Source organism: Sorex fumeus, unplaced genomic scaffold (genome assembly GCF_029834395.1).
Source record: "Sorex fumeus unplaced genomic scaffold, SorFum_2.1 ptg000007l, whole genome shotgun sequence".
Classification (NCBI taxonomy): Eukaryota; Metazoa; Chordata; class Mammalia; order Eulipotyphla; family Soricidae; genus Sorex; species Sorex fumeus.
In genome coordinates, this window is record NW_026606064.1 from 3997046 (window position 1) to 4014005 (window position 16960).

The 16960-nt window shown below is 37.7% G+C and overlaps 2 protein-coding genes across 2 annotated transcripts; one reads left to right on the forward strand and one right to left on the reverse strand.

The window, feature by feature from the left end:
* The first annotated feature begins 8158 nt into the window (after positions 1–8158).
* On the forward strand, positions 8159–9094 carry LOC130041916 (olfactory receptor 1013-like). Its single transcript, XM_056134206.1, has one exon. It carries the CDS (start codon positions 8159–8161, stop codon positions 9092–9094), a length of 936 nt encoding a protein of 311 aa, XP_055990181.1.
* A 6147-nt stretch (positions 9095–15241) lies between these two features.
* LOC130041941 (olfactory receptor 1013-like) lies at positions 15242–16177 on the reverse strand. Its single transcript, XM_056134237.1, has one exon. It carries the CDS (start codon positions 16175–16177, stop codon positions 15242–15244), a length of 936 nt encoding a protein of 311 aa, XP_055990212.1.
* Between the last annotated feature and the right edge of the window lie 783 nt (positions 16178–16960).

The following is a 16960-nucleotide window of genomic DNA, read 5'->3' on the forward strand; positions in this document are numbered from 1 at the left end:
GAATAGGTTGAGATTGTTTCGGCCCCAAGACCTCTAATCATTCGCTTTATCGGATAAAACTGTGTAGGTGGTCATGATGAGCTCCAGCTATCCTGAGCGAAACTTCGAAGGGAACCAACTACTAGATGGTTCGATTAGTCCCTATATCCAGGTAGGACGACTGATTTGCATGTCAGGACCGCTATGGACCTCCACCAGAGTTTCCTCTGATCTTCGTCCTGCCCAGGCATAGTTCACCATTTTTCGGGTCCTTAGCAAATTGAAAAACAATGGGAGGACAGTGACAGTGACATTGATTCTATTGTTAGCCCTAAAGTAACCCAAAAGAGCATTATGCCTGGACCCACTTTGTGGACACAGGATCTAAAGTCTTGAAAGACTCTTAACTGAAATCTGTATGATTTGGGGGAAGGATAAACACCAACCTCATCACCTTCCAGTAAACAAAGGGTCCTTCTAAGGACATGAAGTTGTGCCACCAGAACTTCCAAACTCTTCTCCTTGACAATGCCATAGCAATGGACTCATATATGTAGAAAGCTCCATGTGGGGGCAACTTGGGGAAAAACTTGTGAAACCAATTCTGAAAAGGCAAGTAGAAACGTCCCCATATTTTGAGCAGAGGCTCATATCTCCATTGGAGAAGTCCAAGTTCACTCTTTACGGTGTCATTTTCTCAATTTTTTCCTCTGATAATTTTTATATAGAACTGTTTGACTTCACTGCTCATAGACTCTCGGCAGTTCTAGATTTCTCCAGGCACTTCTTTGAGTAACTGAGGTGGACAGAGAGGGCAGTGTAAGGTCCCATGGGATCCCGGAGGGAAATTCCAGAGCTAAACTCTGCTAATTAGTAACTCTTCCTTACTTGCCCTCCCTGGTAAAGCCTTGAGATGTAAATCCTGCCCTCTCCCTAGTAAAGCCTTGAGATGTAAATTCTGTCTCCACTGTTGACTCTTCTTAATTGGGATGTAAATCTTGCCTCCACTGTTGATTCTTCCTTATCCACCCCTCTGCTAGTAACTCTTCCCTTACCTGCCTCCACCTAAATGCAGGTGTCCTAAGCTGTAAATCATGGAGAGCTGGGTAGAAATGGAAAATAACCAGATGTTTGAGTTATGAGATGCCCACTAGTCACAATGCCCATGTACACAAATGCTGATCTTTGAATCTATAGGCTAAGGAGTGGTGTACTTTTAAATGGATTGGTTAAGAAAGTATATGATTTTACGAATCTATTAGCCATGAAATGCACGGGCTCTGCTGTAACGACCAGTGAAGGCCTATTATATAATATCCCCTTTGAAGAAATTCGGGGTCTTGCCTAACCTATCGGATCTGCGTGTCTGTGTAGACGGCTCGACCCTGGCTACCCAGTCTTACAATAAACCTTGCTTGCTGTTTTCAATCTCTAGAGTCTCTTTGTCATTAAAGGGAGATCACGGATCGATCGGGTCCTAATACGCAGCAGTAGATGTAACTCTCAAAGCTGTCTCTTCTATCTTCCTCATTTCACGTAAGTCACTGAAACAAGATTCTTCAGTTCCCTCCATGTAACAGCAAGTTGCATTATTTCATCATTCCTTGTAGCTGTGTAGTATTCTGTTGTGTATATATACCGTAGCTTCATTACCTATTCTTCTGTCATTGGACACCTGGGTTTCTTCCCAAACCTGGCTATTGTACTAAGTGCTGTCATGCTCATAGGGATGAATATGTCTTGTTGAATGAATGCATTTGCACCTTATGGCTAGATACTAAGTAGTGGGATTTCTGGGTCATTTGGTAGCTATATTCTTAGTTTTTTTTGTGAATTGCCATGTTTTCTATAAGGTTTGAACAGTAATTTTCCCACAAATAATGTATAAGAGTTGCTTTTTTTAAAAACCACTCCTCACCAGCACAGTGTGTAGGAAAAACTATTTTTCTACAAATGTTTGCTACATTGTTGCTGTTTTTCACACATGATTCACAATCACTTTATTCCCATTTTAAATTATTGCATATAAAATCCAATATTTTAAAATTTATGATTCTATCTCTCTCCCTATCCCCCTCTTGCAATATCTACATGAAATACCAGAATCAATTTGGTAGAAATATCAAATACCTTATTATTTTGTATTCTTGTCAATGTTTTGGGCTAGAGCAATAGTACAGCGGTAGGGCATTTGCCTTGCACACAGCCAACATGGCCGACCCGAGTTCGATTCCTCTGCCCCTCTCGGAGAGACTGGCAAGTTACCGAGAGTATCTCACCCACACGGCAGAGCCTGGCAAGATACCCACGATGTATTTGATATGCCAAACACAGTAACAACAAAGTCTCCAATGGAGACGTTACTGGGCCCTCTCGAGCAAATCAATGAACAATGGGAGGACAGTGTCAGTGTGACAGTGTCAATATTTTAATAATATTTTATCTAGGTGTCATCATTTGGATATGCTTACAATGATAAAAAAATGATTTTTTGGAACTAGGAAGATAGCACAAAGGGCTGGTCATGGTCACGGTCCTCCCGTTGTTCATCAATTTGCTTGAGCAGGCCCAATAACTTCTCCATCGTGAGACTTGTTGTTACTGTGTTTGGTATATAGAATATGCCACAGGGAGCTTGCCAGGCTTTGCCGTGTGGGTGAGATACTCTCAAAAGCTTGACAGGCTCTCCGAGAGGGGCAGAGGAATCAAACTCGGGTAGGCCATGTTGGCTGCATGCAAGGCAAACACCCTACCCGCTGTGCTAACTCTCCAGCCCAGAAAGGGCTGGAATTAATGCTTTTACACAGCAGGCCTGAATTTGATCCCCTGGAGCTGCATGGTTTCCTGAGCACCACCATGAGAGATCCATAAGCAGTGGGTCAGGAGAAACATCTTTGTAACACTAGGTGTGGGTCAAGGACATTTTAAAGCTACATTTCATAGAGTTAATCCTTGTTCCTCAAAACCTTTTGGTTAGACCCAATTCAGGAAGTATTCGTTTCTCTCTAGAAGGCTTCTATTTTGAACGATGCAAATGTGAAACCTTAGTCCAATAGCTATGAACTATAAATCCCATTGAGAATCCAATAGACCAGACTTCTGAACAATGAGGTACATAATCAGGATTCCCCAGGCAAATTTTCAGGGGAATTCTTCAGCCCTTTGAAGCCCACTGACATGTTGTCTAGTGAACAATAAAATTCAGTTTAGGGCTGGAGAGATAGCACAGCGGGTAGGGTGTTTACCTTGCACGGACCCGACCCGGGTTCGATTCCCAGCATCCCATATGGTCCCCTGAGCACCTCCAGGGGTAATTCCTGAATGCAGAGCCAGGAGTAACCCCTGTGTATCGCCAGGTGTGATCCAAAAAGCAAAAAAAAAAAAAAAAGTCAACTCAGTTTAGAGCTCCTGACTAAATTAGGTTGAAGGGTCAAGCTTTAGAACACCTAAGTCATGCAAAGTGATTTTTTTAATTTATTTTTTTTATTATTATTTTTAAAATTTTTATCAGTGAAACAGCACAAGAAGTCGGGCAAAGTGTTTTACAGAAGTTCTGATCCTACAGATTTAGCTGTTAAAACTCTTTCTGGTCTTGTCAACTCTCACAATTCCACTAAGCAATTGCTTTCTCTGCAGATATGACATCCTGAATGATAAGATCACAAGGGCAAGAATTCCTTACTTTGATCATTGTTACATCTCTAGGGATGATCACATAATTAAATAAATTGTTATAACCATTTTTCAATAAATTTTTGGCCTATGGCTAAATAGTGTTGTTTTTATTAGATTCAAAGGTAACACAATCTTAGAACACCTTATTATTACTCCATAGCATGCATCAAAATTTATAGGTATGACTTGTTATTAATAGAATAATGTAAGTAATTATACTAAAACTAATGATAATTTGATCCATGAATAGAGTTGGCCTTTCCAGTGAGGTCACATATTTTTAAAGACATTCTTTCGTTTTTGGTTTTTGAATATTTCTTCTTTTAACATTCATATTTATTAAAAACTCTTATAAATGTTATTTCATTTAACACCACAAAAATTTATGAGGAAGACAAGTTGCTTTCATTTCAAAGAGAAAAACAACTGAGAGTTTTTGGAGGGTGCCTTGAAAACAATGCTCAGGAATCTAGAGGCCACTCATGGTGACCGTCAACCCTGGCCAATATGGTCAATACCATTATTGAAAGGTTCAATACTAGGGTCCAAGGATAAAGGGCTTCTGAGGTCTATGGTGGCAGGTACCACCAGTATCATATGTGGTAGTGCTGGCAAGGAGTCCCAGGGATCAAGTAGGAGCTGCTGTGGAAAGAGGAAGAACTCATTCCAATAAATAGACAATTTTATTGTTCATGAAATATTGCAGGAGATTCATTCCTGCTCTCTCCCTGGCCCCAAGGCTTTCTGAGTTTAAAGTTCACTGTATTTTGGCAACACAGTTAGCAAGTTTTAGACCTGTATTCACACTGAATCATTTCTATGCTGAATTTGCCTCTTAAACCAGGACTAAGTTTATCTAGTACTTTATCTCCCCTGATATCTCTCTGAGTGCTGGGCATATAGAAGCAGCTCGATGAACATGTTTTGGATGAACAAGTATAATCAAGTAACTGAAGAAACAATCATTTTTGTTCTAAACATATAACTTTGGTCCTGTCTCTTGATTTGTATTTCTCAAGTTCTGCCCCAATTTGACTAAATTTTATTAAGCAAGTTGAATCTATTGAAGACATAAAATTGCTGATGTTTTCATTGTCAGACTTATTATCCTCATTGTTGGCTTAAAAGGATTCTTGAGCATCTACTGTAGATTTTTTTTCTGATAGAGTCTTTGTTTAATTTTTTTTTTTTTGTTATTCGTGATTGAGTTTCAGGCATACAATGTTCCAACACCAATCCATGAGTGAGTGTTGTCATCTTGGATTTCCCAGCCCTTCCTCCACCACCCCTGACACACACATTTCTGTGCTACGACAGGAATTTTAAAAGAAATTTTTATTTTAGGCATTGTGGTTTACAGTATTGTTACTGTTAGGGTTTCCTACCCAATACACTGCAACTCAATAGACTCTCCCAAAGTCACCTCCTTCCATGATGTTTCTGTGTCCTGACCCCTCGCCACCATCTTATTCCCCCTCCCCTCCCCTGTGGTCTGCATCCTACTGAAAGCCAGTTCTCAGTTTCTGGTGTCTTTGGACAATTGTTATTCCTCTACTATGTTTTTTGTTATATTCTACATCTGGAAGAAATCATTCAGTGTTGGCCCTTCTCCTGACTAATTTCATTCAGTCTGATACTTTCAAAATCTACCCATGTAGAAATGACTTGCTTGATTTTATCTTTTCTGTTGCACTTTTTTAAAAATCTCAATTGTGAGAGGGAAACTCACAAGGCAAAAGGGCTTGACAAGTTAATTGAACCAATTATTTTTTATGATGAGTAAAAATAATGTCCTTCTACTTCATCCCAGTAAAACACTAAGTAGTATAATTGTTTACTTATCACTAGAATAACACAGACCTTATTTTTTTAAGCAGCATATCCCAAAGGGATTCTTAGGTATATATAGATATATATCTTGCAGTGTTACCACCAGAAAGAAAATTCCTGTTGAATGAACCGAAAATTAAATATTTTTTCAAAGTAACATGAAAAATTCTGGACTTGATTTGAAATTTCAATGAAGTGATAAATCATGTTCATGAAGTAAGTATTGCATTTAATTAACCTATGGGAAAAGGTCAGTAAACCATTATATGGACAATGAAAAAAATCTTATTTTTTAAATTAAAACTATAGCATAATTCAACTTTCTGAAATACAAAAATTTATCTTTCCTATATAAAGCCAATTGGATTGGCATCTTCACCCTCTGTCCAGCAGAGTCAATTGCAAAGAAAGAGACAGATACTGTTGTTTGTCCAGGTAGAAGCTTGCCTTGAATAAAGGGCCAGGCTAGCTATTTATTGAGTGCAATATCTACTTTGCATCACTCCTGTGACTCCTGAAACGTAATTGTTCACATTAATGTGTATACTGACATTACGTAGGTACATTAAAAATTAACAGGTACTTTAAGAGCAGAGGCTGAGATATTTGCATAACTGGGTCCATAGAATGATAAACAATGAGCAAGCACCTTTAAAATACATCGGGGTCATGGCAATCTGTTTTATTCTAGGAAGGCATTTCCTGCTTGGGTATATGTTTACAGCCCTCATTGTCTAAATTAAGCTAAACTTGTTTTATGCAAGAAACTGCCCCAACCTTTGTGAGTTCTCACAAAGATGAAATTTTTACATATTATCCTTTATTCGGCTCTTTTTTGTTCAATGAAATCATTTTATTAGATGTGTACAAGATGGGACTGAAGTAGTAGCACAGTGTGTAAGTTGCTCCTCTTGCATATAACAGACCTGAGTTCAATCCCTGGCACCCTAAATGGTTCCCTGAGCACTTCTAGGAGTGATTCCTGAGCACAGATCCAGGGGTAAGCTCTGAGAACTGCCCAGAAACAAAAGAATTTTTTTTAGATACATACAAGATGAATGGCTTCCTTCTTATTAATCATCTCTAGTTATTTCTAGCCATATGTGGGCTCTTATCTCTCCATTACACTGAAGAAAACATAGTAGGTCTATGAGTAGGTATGAGTACAGGAGCATTAATATGGGCCAGTATTTTCTTGAGATGAATATTATTAATTTAAATAAGGCATGGAATAGGAGTATCTTAATAGGAGTAATGCCATTTCCTATCTATTATTTATCTATCTACTTATAGTTCTGAAGGTCGTAAGTCTAAATTTAGTATTCATAGATTAATATTAAACTGCCAGGCCACAGTCTACTCAGAAGGGGCCATGTCTTGTCCCTCTGATTTTCTGTGGCTGCTGACATTCCTTGTGACAAGGCACACTGATCTCTGCTTCTATGGGGATATTGCTTCCTACTATTACATCTAGTGATTTGTTGTAAAATCTCCCTTTGTAACTATTGTATATATGATTGCACTTAGAGTCCATCCAGGTAACCTTCTCATTTCACGAATATGAATGCTTTCCCAGTAGAAAGCAGCATTCACAGGCTTGAGTAAAGTCTACATATCTTTATGGTTCATTCTTAAGTCTGCATATTTACTTCAGCCATTCAATTTGACCAGGTTAGCTTTTATTCTCCTAATTTTATAGGGAATTCAATGACCTTGAGAAAACAGTTATTAAATCTATTATTATTTTCCATTTCATTGTTATTTAAAAAGCCATCTGGGTAGCTCTTGTATCAGATTGCTATTATTTAAATAAGTATCTCCACATTTGTTTTGTGCATAGCTGTGAATTAGAGAGAAATATATAAACATATGCCTCTTGGAGAGCCTGGCAAGCTACTGAGTATCCCGCCCACACAGGCAGAGTATGGCAAGCTTCCCGTGGTGTATTAGATATGCCAAATACAGTAATGACAACAGGTATCATTCCCCTGACCCTGAAAGATCCTCCAATTGTTGTGAAAAAACGAGTAAGAAGAGGCTGCTAAAATCTCAGGGCTGGAAGAAATAGAGACGTTACTGGCACCTTCTTGAGTAATTCGGCCATCAACGGGATGATGGTGATACAGTGATAACCATGAATAACAAGTTGAATAAAAATATAATTATTGCATTCAAGGTATTTATTATAAATGGTCTTCTAGTGATATCCCCAAATATGGTTAAAATAATAAAAGTCTGCTTCTTTATGTAATTCTCTATGAAAGGCAACATAACTCCAGGACCTGAAGAGAAACTTGAGCATTTGTTCAGACTCCCTTTTTCATACTTTCCTCAGAGCCCCTTGTTACCCTACCTGTCAATAGAAGAGATGGTTAAAAATCATCCTATTTAAAAAGGAGAAAAGATTAGTTTTAAAATATATGCTGAAATGTACTATGTTATGTGCATAATTCTAATCTCTCAAGGCAGCATAGAATTGGTTTCTCAGTTATCTAAAAAGAAACATGTCCATGAAAGAATAAATGTGTCTTACAAAGCACAACATATATGCCTAAATCATATTTTTTTCAATAATCTAAAATGGCAAATGATAGTTGAAATTGAAATATTGATATTCTAAAGAATGTCTGTTAATCTTTTTGTACAGAGGTTTCACCCCAGGCGTTCATTATTAATGGATGAGAAAAACTTCACCCAAGTGAAAGAGTTCATACTTTTAGGGTTCACAACAGACTTGTGGCTACAGAGAGTGCTTTTTTTCATCTTCCTCCTCATTTATATCATCAGTCTCCTTGGGAACATCACCCTGATTTCACTGATCTGTGGTGATTCTCGGCTCCACACCCCCATGTATTTCTTCATAGGAAATTTGTCATTCCTGGATCTCTGGTATTCTTCTGTCTATGCTCCTAAAATTCTGATGACTTGCATCTCCGAAGATAAAAGCATCTCCTTCGCTGGCTGCCTAGCTCAATTCTTTTTCTCTGCTGGTCTGGCCTACAGTGAGTGTTACCTATTGGCTGCCATGGCTTATGACCGCTACGTGGCCATCTCCAACCCCTTGCTTTATACCCAGGCCATGTCCTCAAGGTTATGCATCTGTCTTGTTGCAGTTTCCTATGCTGGTGGCTTTCTTAACTCCACCATCATTACCAGTGAGACTTTCACCTTAAGCTTCTGTGGAAACAATATCATTGATGACTTTTTCTGTGATCTGCCACCTCTTGTAAAGTTAGCCTGTGATGTGAAGGAAAGTTACCAGGCTGTTCTCTATTTCATTCTTGCGTCCAATGTGATTACTCCCACTGTGCTTATTCTTGCTTCCTACCTCTTCATTATTGCTGCCATCTTGAAGATCCGCTCCACCCAAGGTCGCCTCAAGGCCTTCTCCACTTGTGGCTCTCACCTGACAGCTGTCACTTTGTACTATGGTTCCATCCTTTTCATTTACTCCCGGCCAAGTACTAGCTATGCCCTTGAAAGGGATAAAGTGGTATCTGTGTTCTATACCGTAGTCATTCCCATGCTAAATCCATTGATCTATAGCTTAAGAAATAAAGATGTTAAAGAGGCCCTGAGAAAAATGATAGAGAGAGTGAAGTTTTTCTAGTTGAAAATATGTGTCAAACATGGCCGCATTTGTTTCATAGATTATTTTCATGTCATTGTTTTCAGTCTGTAGTCTGAAACGTAAATACCAAAAAATGCTGGGGATATTTATAATAGCATAATAAATAATTATGCTATCTACTCGCTATATGAAAAGACCAATCTGCATTTGTCTTCTATAAGTTGACACACAGGTACTGAAATTTGATTTGTATTTATTTATTTATTTATTTATATTTTGTGGTGCCAGGGATTGAACCCAGACATAGCATATGACAAGAAAATGCTGTTCTATTGAGCCAGATTTTTAACACTGAATATGATTTTTAAATAATAAAAATAAATAATTTATAGTTATAAAATTATAAATTTATAATTATAAAAAATTATAATTTTTAAACAATAAAATTTTTAAAAAATAAACAATTGGGCTGGAGTGACAATATAGCAGGCAAGGCAATTTGCCCTGCATGAAGCCAACCAAAATTCAATCCCCGGCACCTTGTACAGTGAGGTTCCCCCAAGACCTGCCAGTAATGATCCATGAGCACAGATTGGGAGGATTACCTTGAGAATTGTTGGGTGTGGCCTCCAAACAATAAATAAATAATAAGAAACAATAAATGAGGTCATTCATAAAACAAAACAAACACATGCTAGTTTGGAATTTTTACTGACCTCCCCCTCCGTTCTCCCATCCCCTAGTAAAGATGACAGAAGTTACGTTACAGAAATGATACTTGTACTTAGAGTAAGACTTGGCACAATAAGATAGAGCATGCCTGTTTGAGTTTAGTTGGTGAAACAAACACTGGTAAACCAATTTTTTTTTAAAATTTTATCATGTGCATATATGGGAAAGACTACAGAAAGCACTGTAAGGAATGCTCTTTGGGTTATAGAAATTTTAGTGAGGAGAGCAATTTTATAAAATACTTGACAGTTCATAAACTGGTTTTATGCATAATATTTTAATTTATAAGTGAAAATAATAAAAGTAGTCATGCATCTTGAGGATTAAATGTCAGACACGTCAAATTGTATCATTCACAGATGAGAACATAGAAATGCAGACTTAAGTGTGCTGACTCCAAAGACTCCTACTCCCTTTTTCTAGAGATTATATTAAAAAATCATAATAAAAAATGTTTGTTTTAAAATGCCCATACAAGTATTTACTTTTAAGTTTTTATTTACTGACCTGATGAGATGCAAAGATTTGCATGGAAATAGATACAGGAAAAACAAATATTCTTAAAGTCATGATGAACATTAAATAAGAGTGTATTCTATATATAATAGTCATTTTTATAGTATGAGGTAAATTGATAGCTCATTTTTGTATGAATTTTCATTTCTTTCAGAAGAAGAGATAGTAAATAGCTTTTCATATACACCTAGCTATTAGTTCTTTACATCTCTTTGGAGAAATGTCTACTCAGATTATTATGTCCATTTAAAATGTAAGGTTTGTCTTTATGCTATTGTTGAATTTTATGAGTTCTTTTATCAATATTTTATATAATTTTAAAGATATTTTAAGGAGCTGGAGTCATAGCATAGCAGGTAGGGCATTTTCCTCTCACATTGCCGACTTGGGTTCTAATCCTAGTATCCCATATGGTCCTCTGAGCACCGCCAGGAGTAATTCCTGAGTGCGAAGCCAGGAGTAACTCCTGTGCTTCGCCAGGTGTGACCCAAAAATTAAAAAAAAGATATTTTAAATATATTAAATATGTCGGTTTTTTGTATATTTTATCTAATATTTTACACATTAACTTTTTGTTGGAGATATGATCAGCAAATATTTTTTCTACTCAGTAGAAGCTTTTCACTTTGATTCATGTTTATTTCAGTAAAATTATCTTGAATTTTAGACTGATGGGGTCTTATTATTAACATTTGCTTTTGGGAGCTGGAGCGATAGCACAGTGGTTAGGGTGTTTGTCTTGCACATGGCAGACCCCAGTTCAATTTCCAGCATCCCATATGGTCCCCCGAGCACTGCCAGGAGTATTTCTGAATGCATGAGCCAAGAATAACCCCTGTGCATAGCCAGGTGTGACCCGAAAAGCAAAAAAAAAAAAAAAAAAAAAAAAGAAAAAGAAACTTGCTTTTGTTTCCCTTGCAATTGGAGTTAGGTCTTTAACTCCAATTATTTAACTCCAATACCATCTCTAATGATGGTATAAAGGAAGTTGTCACTGATGTTTTTTCCCTATGACTTTCATGATTTTAAGGTTTAACCCTAATCTTTAATGCATTTCAAATTATTTTCTGTGTATAATGCTATAGTGGTAATAATTTTATTACCAACATTGCTTATTGAGGAGACTTTCTTTGCTCCACTGTAAACTGTTGGTTATGGTTACGACAGCATTATAATAGTGAAGAACTCCTGACAACATAAACACTCATTTATGGACCTAAGGGTAAAGAAGAAATGCTCTATCTATATATCTACCTATCATTCATCTATATGTCTCTATATATTTCTATTATATAAACTAGTTCTATCATCTATGTATCTATTATCTATATATGACTACACCAATAAATAACCCTTCTATATATCTATACCACATATCTATATACTTACAATTAATTATAAGTTTATCCAAAGATGAAATTCTCTTATATGGAACAATATGATTAGCTACAAAGGGTATCTTAAAAAACACAGGTGAAGAAATAAAGCCTGTGATATTACTCATGTGTGGTGTATAGATAGAAAATCAGCAGGAGTTGAACTTAATAAAAAAGTAAACTGGAAAATATGATCAAATATAGTTACAAAAGGAAGGGAGAATTGGTATGTGTATATCAGGATAAAGTGTAAGCTGTGTGATAAAAGGTAGAATTGTTTCTTTAGAGGTGAAATTAATGTAGTACATACATATTGATTTTTAATTCATACACAATTGCAACTTATATATAATGGTAAAATGTAATGCAGACAAAATTGCAACTTATATAGTGGTAAAGTGTAATGCTATCCCAATAAAATTAATTTAAATAATAGTTGATGGTAGAGGGACTGCACTTTTATACACCATAACCTTGAATATGAACACCTTGTAAGTGTGTCACTTCAAGAAAAAGGAAAGAAAAATCAATTTTAAAAGGAGTTTTTCTTTCCTTCTCCTTTCTACACTCTGTCTAAAACTATAACCCGACTATTAATTTCTTTGTAAATCACAGCATTTTAATAAAATAAAATTAAAGAAAATGAATGCAACCTAGCTATAGTAAATGTTTTGTCATTATATATGTGTGTGTTTCCAAATAATTTAAGAATTAATGAAAAAAGCACAGTCCTTTTTTTAAACAACCAGAAATGGAGATATAGAAATAAATAAATAGGTTCAGAAACAATTGATTTTTCTCCTAAGATGAGAACTATAAATCTCTGTTAGATAAAACATTGCAGACAAAAATTAAGGTTCCATGAATATTACTGTTCCTGAGTGGGTGGTGGTCATCGTCCCACCTGTAATGACCCAAGGGTCCACTTGGTGAGTTCACCATACCCGACCCCCCTCTGCCCCACCTGCCCCGCACACACACAGCCAGTCTGCTAATTGTGAAGGATGAACAAAGGAGGGAATGGGGTTGCCACCAGGCTGGTTGATTATCAGTGGTTATTTATTCAACTTTTACAAGGGTAGTTATAGAGAAATCATGAAGGGTTGGAGGTAACAATTACATATAGTAGTGTTTGAACATTATCATAAACAATGAACAGGTGCAAAGCCCTTCCTTCAAGGGAAGTTCTAGGAGATACTCAAGGACAAAATCTCATCTTACGTGTTCAGCACTCTAGATTCCTGCTAGGAGATCTGCCCAAGGATCGAATTCCATCTAAGGGTGTATTGCTTTTCCCTTTTTCTTAGTATCCATTTCAACAGTCATCTTAAATTTACTTCTTAATAATATTTGTAGTCATTTTGTATGGACACAGTAAGAGATATACTGAGCTTAAAAAGTGACTTTTTCTGGAAATATCCCACTATATATCCCAGACTACAGTCCTCAGTCCAAGTTATTCTTTCCTAACCCCATCAGGACCCTTATTTAGTTACTTTTGGAGGCGCGGATCATGACAGAGTTTGATCCATAACCATGATTTTAAGTTGTTGTACTTCTTAGGGTGCTTAGCCTGTCCCTTTTCAATGCCAGGGTAGCTTACAGCTTGTCCTAGTCCTTCCTTGTCCCTTGGAGGGACCCTTGTTTTGAGGTCTTAGAAAGTAAGGGCAACTGAAGCTTAAGTTAAGTAAGTATGAAAGACACCCAGACATAAATATTATTCCGAGTCCATTAACTCCCAAAAGTTACAAAAGCATAGCATTAACTGTTTTCCTATGTCTACAAAAAAAGGAGATTGCTCTAACGTAAACGATGCAAAGGACATAAAAGAAAGGGAAAAGCAATATTTCACTTACACATACAGAATCCAGAGTTCTCAGAAGAATTTGACTTTACAAGTCACAGGGTTTGATTCGAGGATAAGTGATTAACAGATAGGGGAAGAAAAGCACAAAGGAGAGGTTAAAGATAAACACAGAGGATTGGGAATGCCTGTTGAAACTGAATGTGCCTCAGGAGCACTGTGGTGTGAGTGACTCAATAAACCTAAGCTTCCTGTGAGAGGAGAAAGGACAAATCAATGTTAAATTTAAAATGTTTAGAACTATAATCCAACACAGGAATGCATTATTTTATTTATTATTTAGTTTTATGTTTGAATTAATAAGTAGAAGATAGGTTATTATGATATATCACATTTCTTGTATGCAAAACCCATAGAGTTGTCTCAAAATAAAAAAAAAGACTAGTATTGATAAGAAATTCTACTATTTTTTTAAGGCTGTCATACCAAATAACACAGACTATGATATTGTAGTAAGTATTAAAAACAGGTCGATTCTAAACATTATGACCACTTAATACCTCTATTGCAAACCACAACACACGGGGGGGGGGGGAGAGAGAGAGAGAGAGAGAGAGAGAGAGAGAGGGAATGCCCTGCCACAGAGGCGGAGTAGGGTAGAGAGGATGGGTTGTGAGGGGTGGGATGGATGTTGGGACCACTGGTGGTGGAAAATGGGCACTGGTGGAGAGATGGGTACTTGATCATTGTATGACTGAAACGTAAGCACGAAAGCTTGTGAGCCTGTAACTGCACCTTACGGTGATTCACTAATAAAATACAAGAACAAAAAACAAGTCTATTATTTTTTTTCAAGATCAGGCTTAATTTATCTGGTTTGTAGAGTGCCATTTCTTTCGGTAAAAGCATTCCTCTCATTTCTCTGTGTAGCCACAGTTTTAGTCAATCTTTTCAAAATGACACTAAACATATTGGGGTTAAAGCTCAACTCATTTTAATTTCATCAACTTTCCCAAGCTTCTGTCTCTAAAGACATCACCTTTTGAGTTACTAGAACTTAGAATATCAACATGTTAACAACATATCAACAAATGCATCAGGAACCAAATAAATTTTTCTTTAGAAAGACAAAACAGAGCAACAGGGACAGAGAGAAGAGTATATGGAAAGAAAAAAAATTGTACTATAGAAAGCAGGGAGTTGTCCATTTTTGGAAAGATAATAAATAAAAGTGAATTCTTTGGAATTTTAGATTAAGTATAGATATTTTTAATTCATCTTAAAAACATAATACACTTTTTAAAAACTATTAAATCAAATCTATACTTTATGGCCTGTATCACATCACCGAGCTGGAGCGATTGCAGGTAGGGTGTTTGCCTTGCACACAGCCAACATGGCCGACCCGAGTTTGATTCCTCCGCCCCTCTCAGAGAGCCCGGCAAGCTACTGAGAGTATCTCGTCCGCACGGTAGAGCCTGGCAAGCTACCCGTGATGTATTCGATATGCCAAACACAGTGACAACAAAGTCTCCAATAGAGATGTTATTGGGCCCGCTCGAGCAAATCGATGAACAACGGGAGGACCGTGGAGCGTGATCACATTACCATCACTCCAGCAACTCAAATGAATACAAACAAAATCATTTATTATTGAATGTCCTCAAATAGAAAATTATGTTTTTCATCTCAATCCCTTAACCTTACCCTGAAACAGTTTGTTTTCTCTGAGCACTGATCTGAGGAATTTATGTCAATTTACCCGTCAGACTGTGTGAACCTGAAGAGTTTTTTCAGTGCCTCTTTCACGTCTTTATTTCTCAAACTGTAGATCATGGGATTCAACATTGGGAACAACACAGTATAAAACGTAGAAACCATTTTGTCTCTCTCCAGGGAATAGCTGGAACTTGGGCGAGAGTAGATGTAGAGAATGGAGCCATAGTACAAGGTGACAGAGATCAGGTGGGAGGAGCAGGTGGAAAAGGCTTTGAGGCGGCCCTGGGTGGAGCGAATCCTCAGGATGGCGGCAATGATGAAGAGGTAGGAAGCCAGGATGAGCACAGTGGGAATAATGACATTGGAAGTCAGGAGGAAGTATAACACAGCCTGGTAGCTCTCTTTCACATCACATGCCAACTTGATCAGTGGTGGAACATCACAGAAAAAGTCATCAATGACATTGCCACCACAAAAATCTAAGGTGAATGTATTGCTCGTGAGTATAATTGCATTCACAAAACCTCCAATATAGGAATATATAACCAGACTGATACACAACATACTAGACATGGCCTGAGCATAAAGGAGGGGATTGGAAATAGCCATATAGCGGTCATAAGCCATGGCAGCCAACAGGTAACACTCACTGTAGGCCAGCCCAGCAGAGAAGAAGAACTGACATAAACAGCCAGCAAAGGAGATGCTTTTGTCTTCAGAGATGCAGGTCACTAGGATCTTTGGGGTGTAGACAGAGGAATACCAGAGATCCAGAAAGGACAGGTTGCCAATGAAGAAATACATGGGTGTGTGCAGCCGGGAGTCATTGCAGATCAACACTATGAGGGTGGTATTTCCTAGGAGGGTCATTGAGTACACACCCAGGAAGAGCACGAACAGGACCAACTGCATCACAGGGTCTGTTGAGAAGCCCAGCAGGATGAACCCTGTGACTGTGTGATTGCTCCTCTCCATGACTGAAAGAGATTTCACCTGCAAGTGGAGGAGTGAAGCATCATTCTCTGAATTCATCCTAAAGGAGGGAATTGTTCTGAGGCCCTCCTCATGGCTATAAATACAAAAGTATGTGTGAGAGATATGAGCAGGCTTGTTGCTTGCCATGAGCAATTGACGGGAGTTTTTGAGCCTCAGCATGTTTGTTTCAATCAATACATTGAATGTCAGAAAATCATTAATGTTTGTAAGTGTTCATTTTTTATAAAAAAAATTGGGCTGGAGTGATAGCGCAGCGGTAGGGCGTCTGCTTTGCGCGCAGCCAGCCCAGCCGAGCAGGGTTCGATTCCTCCACCCCTCTCGGAGAGCCTGGCAAGCTACCGAGAGTATTCAATATGCCAAACACAGTAACAAGAAGTCTCACAATGGAGACGATATTGGGCCCGCTCGAGCAAATTGATGAACAATGGGAGCACAGTGTTTGTTTTGTTTTGTTTGTTCCATTTTGGGGGGTGGGAGGGATGGTGGGACCTGTGGTGGTGGAGGATGGGCGCTGGTGGAGGGATGGGTACTTGATTATTGTATAACTGAAACCCAAGCACAAAAATTTGTAAGTCTATAACTGTACTTCATGGTGTTTCATGAAATTTAAAAAAATTTATTTAAAAGACATTACTAATTAAACTCCATGTGCTCTGTGGGTATTGGATATAACAGTGAGGATAGTAAGGTAAACCTCATACCTAGAAGATTTTATGCAGAAGGAAGGAATACATAATAGGTGAACCAAATAGAGAAATGTTT